Source organism: Hordeum vulgare, unplaced genomic scaffold (genome assembly GCF_904849725.1).
Source record: "Hordeum vulgare subsp. vulgare unplaced genomic scaffold, MorexV3_pseudomolecules_assembly, whole genome shotgun sequence".
Lineage (NCBI taxonomy): Eukaryota > Viridiplantae > Streptophyta > Magnoliopsida > Poales > Poaceae > Hordeum > Hordeum vulgare.
The window spans coordinates 35,449-55,553 of record NW_025422716.1 but is presented as its reverse complement, the minus strand read 5'-3'; the positions used below and the strand labels follow the sequence as shown (position 1 = coordinate 55,553).

General features: G+C 38.3%; 1 protein-coding gene, 1 non-coding gene and 1 pseudogene across 3 annotated transcripts; 1 reads left to right on the top strand and 2 right to left on the bottom strand.

Moving 5' to 3' along the window:
• Positions 1–8: 8 nt before the first annotated feature.
• LOC123423149 lies at positions 9–8,681 on the top strand (annotated as a pseudogene). Its single transcript, XR_006620936.1, has one exon. The product of XR_006620936.1 is annotated as a DNA-directed RNA polymerase subunit beta-like (transcript).
• LOC123423145 (photosystem I P700 chlorophyll a apoprotein A1) lies at positions 5,804–20,029 on the bottom strand. The gene has a single exon (XM_045107789.1). It carries the CDS (start codon positions 19,815–19,817, stop codon positions 17,565–17,567), a length of 2,253 nt encoding a protein of 750 aa, XP_044963724.1. The 5' UTR covers positions 19,818–20,029; the 3' UTR covers positions 5,804–17,564.
• TRNAR-UCU lies at positions 14,413–14,484 on the bottom strand. Its single transcript has one exon. It is a non-coding gene; the product is annotated as a tRNA-Arg (tRNA).
• Positions 20,030–20,105: the final 76 nt, after the last annotated feature.

Here is a 20,105-nt window from a genome sequence, read left to right as displayed (position 1 = left end):
CTTTAGGAAAAAACGTATTAGTAGCTTATATGCCATGGGAAGGTTACAATTTGAAGACGCAGTACTAATTAGCGAACGTTTGGTATATGAGGATATTTATACCTCTTTTCACATCCGGAAATATGAAATTCAGACGGATACGACAAGCCAGGGCTCCGCTGAAAAATCACTAAAGAAATACCACATCTAGAAGAACATTTACTCCGCAATTTGGACAAAAATGGAGTTGTTAGGTTGGGATCCTGGGTAGAAACTGGTGATATTTTAGTAGGTAAATTAACGCCTCAGATAGCGAGCGAATCATCATATATCGCAGAAGCTGGATTATTACGGGCCATATTCGGCCTTGAGGTTTCCACTTCAAAAGAAACTTCTCTGAAATTACCTATAGGTGGAAGAGGGCGCGTTATCGATGTGAAATGGATCCAAAGGGACCCCCTCGACATAATGGTTCGTGTATATATTTTACAGAAACGTGAAATCAAAGTTGGGGATAAAGTAGCCGGAAGACATGGGAATAAAGGGATCATTTCCAAAATTTTGCCTAGGCAAGATATGCCCTATTTGCAAGATGGAACACCCGTTGATATGGTCTTCAATCCCTTAGGAGTACCCTCCCGAATGAATGTGGGACAAATATTTGAAAGCTCGCTCGGATTAGCGGGGGATCTGCTAAAGAAACATTATAGAATAGCACCCTTTGATGAGAGATATGAGCAAGAGGCTTCAAGAAAACTTGTGTTTTCAGAATTATATGAAGCCAGTAAAGAAACAAAAAATCCATGGGTATTTGAACCCGAGTACCCGGGAAAAAGCAGAATATTTGATGGAAGAACAGGCGACCCCTTTGAGCAACCTGTTCTAATAGGGAAGTCCTATATCTTAAAATTAATTCATCAAGTTGATGAGAAAATTCATGGGCGTTCTACTGGGCCCTACTCACTTGTTACACAACAACCGGTTAGAGGAAGAGCCAAGCAAGGGGGACAACGAGTAGGAGAAATGGAAGTTTGGGCTTTAGAAGGATTTGGTGTTGCTCATATTTTACAAGAGATACTTACTTATAAATCTGACCATCTTATAGCTCGCCAAGAAATACTTAATGCTACGATCTGGGGAAAAAGAATACCTAATCATGAGGATCCTCCAGAATCTTTTCGAGTGCTCGTTCGAGAACTACGATCTTTGGCTCTAGAACTGAATCATTTCCTTGTATCTGAAAAGAACTTCCAGGTTAATAGGGAGGAAGTTTGATCGGAATAAATATAAATTCTTTTCTTATTTCTATTTTATGATTGACCAATATAAACATCAACAACTTCAAATTGGACTCGTTTCCCCTCAACAAATAAAGGCTTGGGCTAACAAAAACCTACCTAATGGAGAAGCCGTTGGCGAAGTCACAAGGCCCTCTACTTTTCATTATAAAACCGATAAACCAGAAAAAGATGGATTGTTTTGCGAAAGAATCTTTGGACCCATAAAAAGCGGGATTTGCGGTTGTGGCAATTCTCGAGCGAGCGGAGCTGAAAACGAAGACGAAAGATTTTGCCAAAAATGCGGGGTAGAATTTGTGGATTCTCGGATACGAAGATATCAAATGGGATACATCAAACTCGCATGTCCCGTGACTCATGTGTGGTATTTGAAAGGTCTTCCTAGTTATATCGCGAATCTTTTAGATAAACCTCTTAAGAAGTTGGAGGGCCTAGTATACGGCGATTTCTCTTTTGCTAGGCCCAGCACTAAAAAACCCACTTTTTTACGATTACGAGGTTTATTCGAAGAGGAAATTGCATCCTGTAACCACAGCATTTCTCCCTTTTTTTCTACCCCAGGCTTTGCAACATTTCGAAATCGGGAAATTGCGACAGGAGCAGGTGCTATTAGAGAACAATTAGCAGATTTGGATTTGCGAATTATTATAGAGAATTCTTTGGTCGAATGGAAGGAATTAGAAGACGAGGGGTATAGTGGAGATGAGTGGGAAGATAGAAAAAGACGAATAAGAAAAGTTTTTTTGATTAGACGCATGCAATTGGCGAAACATTTTATTCAAACAAATGTAGAACCAGAATGGATGGTTTTGTGCTTATTACCGGTTCTTCCTCCCGAATTGAGACCTATTGTTTATAGGTCTGGAGATAAAGTAGTGACTTCAGACATTAATGAACTTTATAAGAGAGTTATCCGTCGGAACAACAATCTTGCCTATCTATTAAAAAGAAGTGAATTAGCGCCAGCAGATTTAGTAATGTGCCAGGAAAAATTGGTACAAGAAGCCGTGGATACACTTCTTGATAGTGGGTCCCGCGGGCAACCGACGAGGGATGGTCACAATAAAGTATACAAATCACTTTCAGATGTAATTGAAGGTAAAGAGGGAAGGTTTCGCGAGACTCTGCTTGGGAAACGGGTCGATTACTCGGGGCGTTCTGTCATTGTTGTGGGTCCTTCGCTTTCATTACATCAATGTGGATTACCTCTAGAGATAGCAATAAAGCTTTTTCAGCTATTTGTAATTCGCGATTTAATCACGAAACGCGCCACTTCTAATGTCAGGATTGCTAAAAGGAAAATTTGGGAAAAGGAACCCATTGTATGGGAAATACTTCAAGAAGTTATGCGGGGACATCCTGTACTGTTAAATAGAGCACCTACTCTGCATAGATTAGGCATACAGGCCTTTCAACCCACTTTAGTAGAGGGGCGTACTATTTCTTTACACCCATTAGTGTGTAAGGGTTTCAATGCAGACTTTGATGGAGATCAAATGGCTGTTCATCTACCTTTATCCTTGGAAGCTCAGGCGGAAGCCCGTTTACTTATGTTTTCTCATATGAATCTCTTATCTCCTGCTATTGGGGATCCTATTTGCGTACCAACCCAAGACATGCTTATCGGGCTTTATGTATTAACAATTGGAAAGCGTCGAGGTATTTGTGCAAATAGATATAATAGTTTCAGAAACTATCCAAATTTAAAAGTCAATTACAATAATAATAATTCTAAGTATAGGAAAGATAAAGAACCCCATTTTTCTAGTTCTTATGATGCACTGGGAGCTTATAGACAAAAACTAATCAGTTTAGATAGTCCCTTGTGGCTACGATGGAACCTGGATCAACGCGTCATTGGGTCAAGAGAAGTTCCGATTGAAATTCAATATGAATCTTTGGGGACTTATCATGAGATTTATGCTCACTATCTAATAATGGGAAATAGAAAAAAAGAAATTCGTTCGATATACATTCGAACCACTCTTGGTCATATTTCTTTTTATAGAGAAATAGAGGAAGCCGTACAAGGATTTAGTCAGGCCTATTCATACACTACCTAAACAAGAAAGTTAGATTCGGCGATGCCCCTCCCCTTTGCTTTCGGGGGGCATTCCGATTTCCCTAGTATCATCATTATTTGCCACGCGAATCCAGATTGAGATTGAGGCAATTAAGTTAATTAAATTTTCGAATCACTGACTCAGGCCCATTGTCGAATCCTACTCAGCAATTGTCGAATCCTACTCAGCCGAAAAGGGGGTACTTATGTATGGCGGAACGGGCCAATCTGGTCTTTCATAATAAAGAGATAGACGGAACTGGTATGAAACGACTTATTAGCAGATTAATAGATCATTTTGGAATGGGATATACATCCCATATACTGGATCAACTAAAGACTCTGGGCTTCTATCAAGCCACTACTACATCGATTTCGTTAGGAATCGAGGATCTTTTAACAATACCCTCTAAGGGATGGTTAGTCCAAGACGCGGAACAACAGAGTTTTCTTTTGGAGAAACACTATTATTATGGGGCTGTACACGCGGTAGAAAAATTACGCCAATCTGTTGAGATATGGTATGCGACAAGTGAATATTTGAAACAAGAAATGAATTCAAATTTTCGGATAACGGATCCTTCTAATCCAGTCTATCTAATGTCTTTTTCAGGAGCCAGAGGAAATGCATCTCAAGTACACCAATTAGTAGGTATGAGAGGATTAATGTCGGACCCTCAAGGACAAATGATTGATTTACCTATTCAAAGCAATTTACGCGAGGGACTTTCTTTGACAGAATATATAATTTCCTGCTATGGAGCCCGCAAAGGGGTTGTAGATACTGCTGTACGAACAGCAGATGCTGGATATCTTACACGTAGACTTGTTGAAGTAGTTCAACATATTATTGTGCGTAGAAGAGATTGTGGTACTATCCGAGGTATTTCTGTAAGTCCTCAAAATGGGATGACGGAAAAACTTTTTGTCCAAACACTAATTGGTCGTGTATTAGCAGACGATATATATATCGGTTCACGATGCATTGCCGCGCGAAATCAAGATATTGGAATTGGATTAGTCAATCGATTCATAACTGCCTTTCGAGCACAACCATTTCGAGCACAACCAATATATATTAGAACCCCCTTTACTTGCCGAAGCACTTCTTGGATCTGTCAATTATGCTATGGCCGGAGTCCTACTCATAGTGATCTGGTGGAATTGGGAGAAGCCGTAGGTATTATTGCGGGTCAATCAATTGGGGAGCCAGGGACTCAACTAACATTAAGAACTTTTCATACTGGCGGAGTATTCACAGGGGGTACTGCCGACCTTGTACGATCCCCTTCGAATGGAAAAATCCAATTCAATGAGAATTTGGTTCACCCCACACGTACCCGTCATGGACAGCCTGCTTTTCTATGTTATATAGACTTGCATGTAACTATTCAGAGTCAAGATATTCTATATAGTGTGAATATTCCCTCAAAAAGCTTGATTCTAGTGCAAAATGATCAATATGTAAAATCTGAACAAGTAATTGCGGAGATTCGTGCCGGAACGTCCACTTTACATTTTAAAGAAAGGGTACAAAAGCATATTTATTCTGAATCAGACGGCGAAATGCACTGGAGTACTGATGTTTACCATGCGCCCGAATATCAATATGGTAATCTTCGTCGATTACCAAAAACAAGCCATTTATGGATATTATCCGTAAGTATGTGCAGATCCAGTATAGCGTCTTTTTCACTCCACAAGGATCAAGATCAAATGAATACTTATGGTAAAAAAGATAGGGAAATTCTTGATTATTCAACGTCGGATCGAATCATGTCCAATGGCCATTGGAATTTGATCTATCCTTCTATTTTTCAAGATAATTCAGATTTGTTGGCGAAAAAGCGAAGAAATAGGTTCGTCATTCCATTACAATATCATCAAGAACAAGAGAAAGAACTAATATCCTGTTTTGGGATTTCGATTGAAATCCCCTTTATGGGTGTTTTACGTAGAAATACTATTTTTGCTTATTTTGACGATCCCCGATACAGAAAAGATAAAAAGGGTTCAGGAATTGTTAAATTTAGATATAGGACCCTAGAAGAAGAATATAGGACTCGAGCGGAAGACTCAGAAGAGGAATATGAGACCCTAGAACACGAATACAGGACCCGAGAGGACGAATATGAAACCCTAGAAGAATCTAAATATGGAATCCTAGAAGACGAATACGAATATGAAACCCTAGAAAACGAATATGGGAGCCCAGAAAACAAATATGGGAACCCAGAGAACGAATATAGGACTTTAGAGAAAGACTCAGAAGAGGAATATGGGAACCCAGAGAGCAAATATAGGACCCAAGAGGACGAATATGGAACTTTAGAAGAAGACTCAGAAGACGAATATGGCAGCCCCGGGGAAAGCGGCGAGGAAAAATATGGTACTTTAGAGGAAGACTCAGAAGAAGACTCAGAGGACGAATACGAGAGCCCAGAGGAAGATTCCATCTTAAAAAAAGAGGGTTTGATTGAGCATCGAGGAACAAAAGAATTTAGTCTAAAATACCAAAAAGAAGTAGATCGGTTTTTTTTCATTCTTCAAGAACTTCATATCTTGCCGAGATCTTCATCCCTAAAGATACTTGACAATAGTATTATTGGAGTGGATACACAACTCACAAAAAATACAAGAAGTGGACTAGGCGGACTGGTCCGAGTGAAGAGAAAAAAAAGCCATACGGAACTCAAAATATTTTCCGGAGATATTCATTTTCCTGAAGAGGCAGATAAGATATTAGGTGGGTGTTTGATACCGCCAGAAAGACAAAAAAAAGATTCTAAGGAATCAAAAAAAAAGAAAAATTGGGTCTATGTTCAACGGAAAAAAATTCTCAAGAGCAAGGAAAAGTATTTTGTTTCCGTTCGCCCTACAGTGGCATATGAAATGGACGAAGGAAGAAATTTAGCAACACTTTTCCCGCAGGATCTCTTGCAAGAAGAAAATAATCTCCAAATTCGACTTGTCAATTTTATTTATCATGAAAATAGCAAGTTAACTCAAAGAATTTATCACACAAATAGTCAATTTGTTAGAACTTGCTTAGTAGTGAATTGGGAACAAGAAGAAAAAGAAAAGGCTGGTGCTTCCCTTGTTGAGGTAAGAGCAAATGATCTTATTCGCGATTTCCTAAGAATTGAGTTAGTCAAGTCCACTATTTCGTATACACGAAAAAGGTATGATAGGACAAGTGGAGGACCGACTCCCCATAATAGGTTAGATCGCGCCAATAGCAATTCTTTTTATTCCAAGGCGAAGATTGAATCACTTAGCCAACATCAAGAAGCTATTGGCACTTTGTTGAATCGAAATAAAGAATACCAATCTTTGATGATTTTGTCGGCATCCAACTGTTCTCGAATTGGTTTATTCAAGAATTCAAAACATCCCAATGCGATAAAAGAATGGAATCCTAGAATTCCTATTCTAGAAATTTTTGGGCCCTTAGGGGCTATTGTAGCTAGTATATCGCATTTTTCTTCATCTTACTATTTACTAACGCATAATAAAATCCTGCTAAAAAAATATTTGTTCGTTGACAATTTGAAACAAACCTTCCAAGTACTTCAAGAACTTAAATACTCTTTAATAGATGAAAATAAAAGGATTTCCAATTTCGATAGTAACATAATGTTGGATCCATTCCTTTTGAATTGTCACTTTGTCCATCATGATTCTTGGGAAGAGACATTGGCAATAATTCACCTTGGACAATTTATTTGTGAAAATGTATGTCTATTTAAATCGCACATAAAAAAATCTGGTCAAATTTTCAGTGTAAATATGGATTCCTTTGTTATAAGAGCAGCTAAACCTTATTTGGCCACTACAGGAGCAACTGTTAATGGTCATTATGGAGAAATCCTTTACAAGGGAGATAGGTTAGTTACGTTTATATATGAAAAATCGAGATCTAGTGACATAACGCAAGGTCTTCCAAAAGTGGAACAAATCTTTGAAGCGCGTTCAATTGATTCATTATCCCCCAATCTCGAAAGGAGAATTGAGGATTGGAATGAGCGTATACCAAGAATTCTTGGGGTCCCTTGGGGATTCTTGATTGGAGCTGAGCTAACCATAGCCCAAAGTCGTATTTCTTTGGTTAATAAAATCCAAAAGGTTTATCGATCCCAAGGGGTACAGATCCATAATAGACATATAGAGATTATTATACGCCAAGTAACATCAAAAGTGCGGGTTTCCGAAGATGGAATGTCTAATGTTTTTTCGCCTGGGGAATTAATCGGACTATTGCGAGCGGAACGAGCAGGGCGAGCTTTGGATGAATCGATCTATTATCGGGCAATCTTATTGGGAATAACAAGGGCTTCCCTGAATACCCAAAGTTTCATATCTGAAGCAAGTTTTCAAGAAACTGCTCGAGTTTTAGCAAAAGCTGCCCTACGAGGTCGCATTGATTGGTTGAAAGGCTTGAAAGAAAACGTAGTTCTGGGGGGGATTATACCTGTTGGTACCGGATTCCAAAAATTTGTGCATCGTTCCCCACAAGACAAGAACCTTTATTTCGAAATAAAAAAAAAAAATCTATTCGCGTCGGAAATGAGAGATTTTTTGTTTCTCCATACAGAATTAGTTTCTTCAGATTCTGACGTAACAAACAATTTTTATGAGACATAAAAACCCCCATTTAACATTTAACCCTAAGGATACATAAAACATATTTTTTACTTTACTAGACTTTTGAACTTAGAACACTAACAGGTTAAATTTTAGATTTTTAAGATTTTTATTTTAATAAGTAAAACAAGTCAGTTAATTCATTAAATTAAGGTTTTGTTTATACCATGTATCAATGTATCAATGGCCAACTCTTAGTACAAGGTTCTCTCAGAACAATTATTATTTTATTTATTTCAAGCTATTTCGGATCTTTCTTAATCTTCAAAAAGAAATAAATTCCGTAATGGAATGTTAGGATGAAAAAAAAAGGAAGTGTGGAAAAAATGACAAGAAGATATTGGAACATTAATTTGAAAGAGATGATAGAAGCAGGAGTTCATTTTGGTCATGGTATTAAGAAATGGAATCCTAAAATGGCCCCTTACATTTCGGCAAAGCGTAAAGGTACTCATATTATAAATCTCGCTAGAACGGCCCGTTTTTTATCAGAAGCTTGTGATTTAGTTTTTGATGCAGCAAGTCAGGGAAAAAGTTTCTTAATTGTTGGTACCAAAAAAAGAGCAACAGATTTAGTAGCATCAGCTGCAATAAGGGCTCGTTGTCATTATGTTAATAAAAAGTGGTTCAGTGGTATGTTAACGAATTGGTCGATTACGAAAACTAGACTTTCTCAATTTAGAGACTTAAGAGCGGAAGAAAAAATGGGAAAATTCCACCATCTCCCAAAAAGAGATGTGGCAATCTTGAAGAGAAAATTATCTACCTTACAAAGGTATCTCGGCGGGATCAAATATATGACGAGATTGCCAGACATTGTGATCGTCCTTGATCAGCAAAAAGAGTATATAGCTCTTCGGGAATGTGCCATTTTGGGAATTCCTACTATTTCTTTAGTCGATACAAATTGTGACCCGGATCTCGCGAATATATCGATTCCAGCCAACGATGACACTATGACTTCAATTCGATTGATTCTTAACAAATTAGTATTTTCAATTTGTGAGGGCCGTTCTCTCTATATAAGAAATCGTTGATTAAGAATATATAGTGAATTCTTGGACAACTGCGTAGATTTATGGAATGACTTACTATATCTTTTTTTGCATAGAATTTGTTTTGCATAGAAAAAAGAAGGGGAATATTGATATATATTAGAGGGTATTGATATATATTATGATCTGATGTGCTTTCTTGGTATCCTAAATATCAAATTAATAGTTCAAGTTGCTGAGTTGAGAAAGAGATGGTTGAATCAAAAGAATTCCTTTTTTGAAGTTCAATTTTTATCAGAGGACAATATGAATATTATACCTTGTTCCATTAAAACACTCAAGGGGTTATACGATATATCGGGTGTAGAAGTAGGCCAACACTTCTATTGGCAAATAGGAGGTTTTCAAATTCATGCCCAGGTACTCATCACTTCTTGGGTCGTAATTACTATCTTGCTAGGTTCAGTTGTCATAGCTGTTCGGAATCCACAAACCATCCCGACCGACGGGCAGAATTTTTTTGAATATGTCCTTGAGTTTATTCGAGACTTGAGCAAAACTCAGATTGGAGAAGAATATGGTCCCTGGGTTCCCTTTATTGGAACTATGTTCCTTTTTATTTTTGTTTCAAATTGGTCGGGTGCTCTTTTACCTTGGAAAATTATAGAGTTACCCCATGGGGAATTAGCAGCGCCCACGAATGATATAAATACTACTGTTGCTTTAGCTTTACTCACGTCAGCGGCATATTTTTATGCTGGTCTTAGCAAAAAAGGATTGAGCTATTTCGAGAAATATATTAAACCAACCCCAATCCTTTTACCAATTAACATCCTAGAAGATTTCACAAAACCATTATCGCTTAGCTTTCGACTTTTCGGGAATATATTGGCGGATGAATTAGTCGTTGTTGTTCTTGTTTCTTTAGTCCCCTTAGTAATCCCTATACCGGTCATGTTTCTTGGATTATTTACAAGCGGTATTCAAGCTCTTATTTTTGCAACATTAGCCGCAGCCTATATAGGTGAATCCATGGAGGGTCATCATTGAATTGACTAGTTTTGGAATATAGTATTTTTTTTTTCAGCTTAGCTCAATTCATGCATGGTTCCAGATAATCTGCTTGGTTGCAATAGTTAGAAATGCGTATGAATATATAGCCTAGAGTTGTAGGAGAGAGAATAGAATAGACTATATTATGGAATTTTCAAAGTATATATGCATTAAGGAGGGTGGAGTCAGGCTAGATCTATACTATAATAAATATCCTTAATATCTATAAGTGGAGTCCTCTTTTATGCGGGTTTCCACTTTAAGCAATGATTTTAGAATCCGATTCAATAGAAAATGAGAAAATATGCAAACAAAATAGAAGAAACAAATGTATATAGGATATTGATATTATATTATATATTCCTAGGTTAGATTCATTATCTAATCCGATATATGGATATAGAATTCCCTTCTATGTAGTTCGGACAATTCACATTTCAATTTGATTTCAATTTGTACTTTTTAGTTACTTTACTTCTCCCCAATAGAGCTTAGAAGTAAGAATTTTTTGGTTGATTGTATCCTTAACCATTTCTTTTTTTTTGACACGAGGAACTACTCACCATGAATCCACTAATTGCTGCTGCTTCTGTTATTGCTGCTGGATTGGCCGTAGGGCTTGCTTCTATTGGACCTGGAGTTGGTCAAGGTACTGCTGCAGGACAAGCTGTAGAAGGTATTGCGAGACAGCCAGAAGCAGAAGGTAAAATACGAGGTACTTTATTGCTTAGTCTAGCTTTTATGGAAGCTTTAACAATTTATGGACTAGTTGTGGCACTAGCGCTTTTATTTGCGAACCCTTTTGTTTAATCCTAAAAAAAAAAGTTCTTTCGATTTCGATTAGATACTTTTTTCTTTTTTTAGTAAATTGGTATTTGCTTCCGCAATTCCAATTATATCAATACTTTATTTAATTTACTCCTATTTATTACTCCTGGAATTATCTATTTATCGGGACAGATAATACCGCATTCTAGGAAGGGCTGAGTTGAGTATGATTAATTTAGAAGATATGCTCGCCTTCTTATTTCCCGTCCTTAGTTTAGGAAAGTGGAAAGTTTTTTCCTTTTATTTTAGGAATTTTGGGAACGGAACATTTCAACAAAGGAAGCCTTTCACCGGTCAAACAAGACCTAAGACTTAATCTAAAAGAAATTACTAGATTGAATCTATTTGCATTAAAAAAACCGATCAAAAAAGGGCGAGCGAAGTAAGTGATCGAAAAACTTTGTTCTTTGTTCGTCCTATCTATAAGAGGAGAGCATATGAAAAATGTAACCCATTCTTTCGTTTTTTTAGCTCACTGGCCATCCGCTGGCAGTTTCGGGCTTAATACCGATATTTTAGCAACAAATCTAATAAATCTAACTGTAGTGGTTGGTGTTTTGATTTTTTTTGGAAAGGGAGTGTGTGCGAGTTGTCTATTTCAAGAATAGATTGGATCTATCCGGCTGCACTTTAGAATATTTTTTAGTATTTTTCGGATAAATAAGAAAAGGGTGCACGATCTCGACGAATTACTTCTGAATAAATTCAGAAATCATATGGAAGAACCATAGCATTTCGCGACTCATTGGTAAATCAATTTTGATTCTCTATAAACCAAGAATGTGAGACCATTAACACGGTTAAAGCTAAACTGCTTGAAGTCCAGGCAAAAAGAGGTACTCTTTCTACAACTATATTAGTATTAGTACCGAATTTAAACGGGAAATAGCTAATGTAAAATTTATCTGATATAGAACACTCATATCGATAAAATGGTTTGAACTATTTACTAGAAAAAAAAAGAAGGGGCACCCTGCCCTTTTTTAACCAATGCCGAATCGACGACCTATGTATAAAAAAGAGAAATTTTTTGGATTTGAAGAAAAAAAAAAAAGAATTCTATTAATTTTCATTTTCCATTTATTTAGTTAGTTTTTCTTAATGAAATTGAAATTATTAACTAAAGGGCAAATATAAATAAAGAAACAACTTTGCTGACCATGATATATTTTTATCTAGGCGGAAGAGTCCTCTTAATATTTATCTAGTCTTATATAGGTTTCGGTATATTGAAATATAAACATAAAAAATAAGATAGAGGATAGGCTCATTACTTATACTTAAAAAAAGATATGGAAATTGCTATAGCAAAAAAAGAAAAAAAGGAGCGTGAGAGCCAAATGAATCGAAAGATTCATGTTTGGTTCGGGAAGAGATCATAAAAGTTGTAAACTTACAAAATAATCTACTTTCATTAAAAGATTTATTAGATAATCGAAAACAGAGGATCTTGAGTACTATTCGAAATTCAGAAGAATTGCGTAGAGGGACCATTGAGCAACTCGAAAAAGCTCGGATTCGATTACAGAAAGTCGAACTAGAAGCGGATGAGTATCGAATGAATGGATACTCTGAGATAGAACGAGAAAAAGCAAATTTGATTAATGCTACTTCTATTAGTTTGGAACAATTAGAAAAGTCTAAAAACGAAACCCTTTATTTTGAAAAACAAAGGGCAATGAATCAGGTCCGACAGCGGGTTTTCCAACAGGCCGTACAAGGAGCTCTAGGAACTCTGAATAGTTGTTTGAATACCGAGTTACATTTCCGTACGATTCGTGCTAATATTGGCATTCTCGGGTCCCTGGAATGGAAGAGATAATTAAATTAATTAGGCCTTGAACTTCTACTTTCGTTTAGAATTTAGGCATTATTTTTCCCCTTGCTTTCGAAAAAAGAGTCAAGAAACACTAATGGCAACCCTTCGAGTCGACGAAATTCATAAAATTCTCCGCGAACGTATTGAACAATATAATAGGAAAGTAGGGATTGAGAATATAGGTCGCGTAGTTCAAGTGGGGGATGGGATTGCTCGTATTATAGGTCTTGGTGAAATAATGTCGGGTGAATTAGTCCAATTTGCAGAAGGTACTAGGGGTATTGCTCTGAATTTGGAATCCAAAAATGTTGGGATTGTATTAATGGGCGATGGGTTGATGATACAAGAGGGCAGTTTTGTAAAAGCAACAGGAAGAATTGCTCAGATACCCGTGAGTGAGGCTTACTTGGGTCGTGTTGTAAATGCTCTGGCTAAACCTATTGATGGGAAAGGCGAAATTATAGCTTCCGAATCTCGCTTAATTGAATCTCCTGCTCCAAGTATAATTTCCAGGCGTTCCGTATACGAACCTCTTCAAACAGGGCTTATTGCTATCGATTCGATGATTCCTATAGGGCGCGGTCAGCGAGAGTTAATTATTGGGGACAGACAGACTGGCAAAACAGCAGTAGCTACAGATACAATTCTCAATCAAAAAGGGCAAGGTGTAATATGTGTTTATGTAGCTATCGGTCAAAGAGCATCCTCCGTAGCTCAAGTAGTAACTACTTTCCATGAGGAGGGGGCCATGGAATACACTATTGTAGTAGCTGAAATGGCGGATTCACCTGCTACATTACAATACCTCGCTCCTTATACGGGAGCAGCCCTGGCTGAGTATTTTATGTACCGCGAACGGCATACTTTAATAATTTATGATGATCTCTCCAAACAGGCACAAGCTTATCGCCAAATGTCCCTTCTATTAAGAAGACCTCCCGGCCGTGAGGCTTATCCAGGGGATGTTTTTTATTTGCATTCACGCCTTTTAGAAAGAGCCGCTAAATTAAATTCTCTTTTAGGCGAAGGAAGTATGACCGCTTTACCAATAGTTGAGACTCAATCTGGAGACGTTTCCGCCTATATTCCTACTAATGTAATCTCCATTACAGATGGACAAATATTCTTATCGGCGGATCTATTCAATGCCGGAATTCGACCCGCTATTAATGTGGGTATTTCTGTTTCCAGAGTAGGATCCGCGGCTCAAATTAAAGCCATGAAACAAGTAGCTGGCAAATCAAAATTGGAACTAGCTCAATTCGCAGAGTTACAAGCCTTTGCACAATTCGCCTCTGCTCTCGATAAAACAAGTCAGAATCAATTGGCAAGGGGTCGACGATTAAGGGAATTGCTTAAACAATCCCAGGCAAATCCTCTCCCAGTGGAAGAGCAGATAGCTACTATTTATACCGGAACAAGAGGATATCTTGATTCGTTAGAAATCGAACAGGTAAATAAATTTCTGGATGAGTTACGTAAACACCTAAAAGATACTAAACCTCAATTCCAAGAAATTATATCTTCTAGCAAGACATTCACCGAGCAAGCGGAAATCCTTTTGAAGGAAGCTATTCAGGAACAGCTGGAACGGTTTTCCCTTCAGTAACAAATAAATTTGGCATATCTACTCTTGTTATTTTGCATGTCTACTCTTGTTATTTGAATCATGCAAAAAAGTTTTCTTTGTTTTTAGTTTAGTATAGTTATTTAAAGAATAGATAGAAATAAGATTGCGTCCAATAGGATTTGAACCTATACCAAAGGTTTAGAAGACCTCTGTCCTATCCATTAGACAATGGACGCTTTTCTTTCGTATTTTATTCTTTCTTTTATTCTTTCTTTTATTTGTTGTCTTCTTCCGAGAAAAAACTGTTAGACCAAAACTCTTTTAGGAAATCAAAAAATCCAGATACAAATGGATGATGTATATATCATGCATATATCATTAAAGAAGGAGTATGGGGCCGGTAGTGGGAATCGAACCCGCAACCCCAAGGTTATGAGACTTATGAGCTACCAAACTGCTCTATACTCTTAAACTAAAGAGGGGTAACTAGTGGATAAAAGAGGGTTCGATACGTCCCTCTACCATATCTATACAAATAGAATAGTCCATTTATACAGAATGGTAAAGAGGGCTCCTCTATGATTATCAATTCCAGAAATCCATACAAATACGAAAGGGTATTTTATCCTTACCAACTGGATCTTGTTGCACCCGGTAATAAACATTCATAAACCATTTCTCGAAGTACGTGTCCGGATAGCCCAAAATGTCGATAGTTAGCTCTAGGTCTTCCGGTCAAAAAACAACGTCGATGAAGGCGTGTAGGTGCACTATTACGCGGTAGGGATTGCAATTTTTCTCGCATTTTCGTTTTTTCACTCAAACTCAAGGGAGAAACTTTGCTTCTTATCTTTTTTTTTAAAGATTGACGAATCAAATGATATTTCTGTTCTAATTTCTGCCGCTTCTTCTCCCTCTGAATCAAACTCTTTTTTGCCATAATGTGCCGTTGCTATTATTATCAAGTATACGGTTCTAATCCTAGATGGAAAAATAAATAGAAAAAGAAATTTAAGAAGGCGGATCCTCCCTCTCTATCAAGAGTAATGAACTAGGTGCTGATACAGTACAAAAAAACAAACTAAATTAACCAAACTTGCCTGATGTTGAGGCAATCAAGAAAGCTGCATAAGTGAATATATAACCCACGGAAAAGTGAGCTAATCCAACCAATCTTGCTTGCACAATGGAAAGAGCCACAGGCTTATCTCTCCAGCGAATTAAATTAGCTAAAGGTGTGCGTTCATGAGCCCATGCTAAAGTCTCAATTAATTCCTGCCAATACCCCCGCCAAGAAATTAAGAACATAAATCCAGTAGCCCAAACAAGATGTCCAAATAAGAACATCCAAGCCCATACCGATAAACTATTCATCCCAAAAGGATTATATCCATTGATAAGTTGTGAAGAGTTTAACCATAGGTAATCTCTTAACCATCCCATCAAATAAGTGGAGGATTCATTAAATTGTGAAACGTTGCCCTGCCATAATGTGATATGTTTCCAATGCCAATAAAAAGTAACCCACCCAATGGTATTTAACATCCAGAAAACTGCCAAATAAAATGCGTCCCAAGCAGAAATATCACAAGTACCGCCGCGCCCTGGGCCGTCACAAGGAAAACTATACCCAAAATCCTTTTTATCCGGCATTAATTTGGAACCGCGTGCGTCTAAAGCGCCCTTTACTAAAATCAATGTAGTTGTATGCAAACCTAGAGCAATAGCATGATGAACCAAGAAATCCCCAGGTCCTATTGTTAAGAAAAGCGAATTACTATTCTCATTAACAGCATTCAACCATCCGGGCAACCATAGGCTTCGACCCGCATTGAAAGCGGGGCCATTCGTTGAAGATAAGAGTATATCGAACCCATATGTCGTCTTGCCATGAGCAGATTGTATCCATTGGGCAAATATAGGTTCGATCAAGATTTGCTTTTCTGGAGTACCAAAAGCAAGCATGACGTCGTTATGAACATAAAGGCCCAAGGTATGGAATCCTAGAAAGAGGCTAGCCCAACTTAAATGAGATATGATAGCTTCTTTATGGTCTAACATTCTTGCCAATACATTATCCTCATTCTGTTCCGGATTGTAATCCCTAATGAAAAAAATAGCTCCATGAGCAAAAGCCCCTGTCATGATGAACCCCGCAATATATTGGTGATGAGTATATAAAGCAGCTTGAGTAGTAAAGTCTTGTGCTATGAATGCATAAGGAGGTAAAGAGTACATATGTTGAGCTACTAAGGAAGTAATAACCCCTAAAGAAGCTAGAGCAAGACCTAACTGAAAATGAATCGAATTGTTGATTGTGTCATAAAGGCCCTTATGCCCACGCCCTAATCGACCCCCCGGAGGAGTATGCGCTTCTAAAAGATCTTTAATACTGTGCCCAATTCCGAAGTTAGTTCGATACATGTGACCGGCAATGAGAAAAATAAATGCAATAGCTAAATGATGGTGAGCCATATCAGTCAGCCACAAACTTTGTGTTTGTGGATGGAATCCCCCAAGAAGAGTTAGAATGGCAGTTCCCGCTCCTTGAGCGGTACCAAATAAATGATTACTCGAATCAGGGTTTTGGGCATAAAGATTCCACTGACCCGTCAAAAGGGGTCCCAACCCCTGGGGATAGGGTAATACATCTAAGAAATTATTCCATCGAACGTACTCCCCCCTGGATGCGGGAATAGCAACATGAACTAAATGTCCTGTCCAAGCCAAAGAACTTACCCCGAAAAGTCCTGACAAATGATGATTGAGACGAGATTCCGCGTTTTTGAACCACGAAAGGCTTGGTTTCCATTTGGGTTGTAGATGTAACCAACTCGCTATTAAGGACAGCGTAGAAAGAAATAATAGAAAAAGAGCTCCAGTATAAAGATCTTCATTGGTGCGTAATCCTATTGTATACCACCACTGATAAACCCCAGAATAAGCAATATTCACTGGACCAGCAGCACCTCCTCGAGTAAAGGCTTCCACAGCGGGTTGACCAAAATGAGGATCCCAAATCGCATGAGCAATAGGTCTTACGTGTAAAGGATCCTGTATCCATGATTCAAAATTTCCTTGCCAAGCTACATGAAACAGATTTCCGGACGTCCATAGAAAGATTATTGCTAATTGCCCAAAGTGAGAAGCAAAAATGTTCTGATAAAGACGTTCTTCAGTAATATCATCATGACTTTCGAAATCATGTGCGGTAGCAATACCAAACCAAATACGACGAGTAGTGGGGTCCTGAGCTAAGCCTTGGCTAAACCTGGGAAATCTTAATTCCATAATGCCTTTCAAATCCTCCTAGCCACTATCCTACTGCAATAATTCTCGCTAAGAAGAATGCCCATGTCGTGGCAATTCCACCCAGAAGGTAATGGGTTACTCCTACAGCACGTCCTTGTATAATGCTCAAGGCTCTAGGCTGAGTAGCAGGAGCAACTTTTAATTTGTTATGAGCCCAAACGATAGATTCAATGAGTTCTTGCCAATAACCACGGCCGCTGAATAAAAACATTAAACTGAAGGCCCAGACAAAATGAGCACCTAAGAAAAAAAGACCATATGCAGATAATGAAGAACCATAAGACTGAATGACTTGCGATGCCTGTGCCCACAAGAAATCTCGAAGCCACCCATTAATCGTAATGGAACTCTGTGCAAAGTTTCCCCCTGTAATATGAGTTACCACCCCTTGATCACTTATGGTACCCCAAACATCCGACTGCATTTTCCAACTGAAATGGAAAATGACTACCGAAATTGCATTGTACATCCAGAATAAACCTAAGAAAACATGATCCCAAGCAGATACTTGACATGTTCCCCCTCGGCCAGGCCCATCGCAAGGAAAGCGAAAACCTAGATTTGCTTTATCGGGTATCAAACGGGAACTCCGAGCAAATAAAACACCTTTCAAAAGTATTAATACAGTCACATGTATGGTAAATGCATGAATGTGATGGACTAAAAAATCTGCGGTTCCTAATGGAATCGGTAACAAAGCCACTTTGCCACCTACTGCTACTAACTCGCCGCCTCCCCACGTTAAGCTAGTACTTGTTGTTGCACCAGGAGCTGTTACGCCAGGCGCAGTAGCATGGATATTTTGTACCCATTGAGCAAAGATAGGTTGTAATTGTATGGCGGTATCCGAAAACATATCTTGTGGACGGCCTAAAGCACTCATGGTATCATTATGAATGTACAAGCCAAAACTGTGAAAACCTAGAAATATACATACCCAGTTAAGGTGGGATATGATTGCATCGCGGTGTCTAAGGACGCGATCTAATAGATCGTTGTATCGAGTAGTTGGATCATAGTCTCTTACCATAAAAATTGCTGCATGTGCAGCAGCACCGACTATTAGAAATCCGCCAATCCACATGTGGTGTGTGAACAAGGAAAGTTGTGTACCATAGTCAGTAGCTAGGTATGGATAGGGAGGCATAGAATACATATGATGAGCTACAACAATGGTTGTAGAGCCTAGCATAGCTAGGTTAAGAGATAATTGAGCATGCCATGACGTTGTTAAGATTTCATAAAGACCCTTATGGCCTTGTCCTGTAAATGGGCCCTTGTGAGCCTCCAAAATATCTTTAAGTCCATGGCCAATACCCCAGTTGGTCCTATACATATGACCTGCGATTAGGAAAAGAATAGCAATAGCTAAATGATGGTGTGCAATATCGGTCAGCCAGAGACCACCGGTTACTGGATCTAGTCCTCCACGAAAAGTCAGAAATTCTGCGTATTTGGACCAATTTAAAGTGAAAAAAGGGGTTGCTCCTTCGGCAAAACTAGGATAAAGTTGAGCCAAAAGGTCCCGATTCAAGATAAATTCATGAGGAAGTGGTATCTCTTTAGGATCCACCCCAGCGTCAAGAAATTGGTTAATTGGTAAAGATACATGAATTTGGTGTCCCGCCCAAGAAAGAGACCCAAGTCCTAATAATCCCGCTAAGTGGTGATTCAACATGGATTCTACATCTTGGAACCAGGCCAATTTGGGAGCGGCTTTGTGATAATGGAACCAACCAGCAAAAAGCATTAACGCTGCAAAAACCAATGCACCAATTGCAGTACAATAGAGTTGTAATTCACTAGTTATTCCAGATGCTCGCCAAAGCTGAAAAAAACCAGAGGTTATTTGGATTCCTCGGAAACCCCCACCTACATCACCATTCAATATTTCTTGCCCTACTATAGGCCAAACTACCTGAGCACTGGGTCCAATGTGAGTAGGATCACTTAGCCATGCTTCATAATTGGAAAAACGGGCACCATGAAAGTACATGCCACTCAACCAAAGAAAGATAATGGAAAGTTGCCCGAAATGAGCACTAAAAACTTTTCTAGAAATCTCCTCCAAATCACCAGTATGACTATCGAAATCGTGAGCATCAGCATGTAGGTTCCAGATCCAAGTGGTAGTATCAGGGCCCTTAGCTAGTGTTCTTGAGAAATGGCCGGGTCTCGCCCATTCCTCAAAAGATGTTTTTACAGGATCCCTATCCACAACAATTTTTACTTCTGGTTCCGGCGAACGAATAATCATTAACTCCTCCTCTTTCCGGACAAGACATACAAAGAGACCCGCCAACTGTCTTTTTTTTTAGTGAATCTTTGAAAGATAGATTTTGAAAGATAGATTTTGAAAGATAGATATTGTGATTAGTTCTTTTCTTTACTATACTACCACCCTTCTTTTTTTTTAGTTATTCACTGGAGCAATTATATATTAAAGTCAATCCGAGGCAAGTGTTCGGATCTATTATGACATAAAGGTTAGGTGCCTAACGGACATTGTTTATCTTGAAAAAACAAATATTTCTCGGCGTAAGAA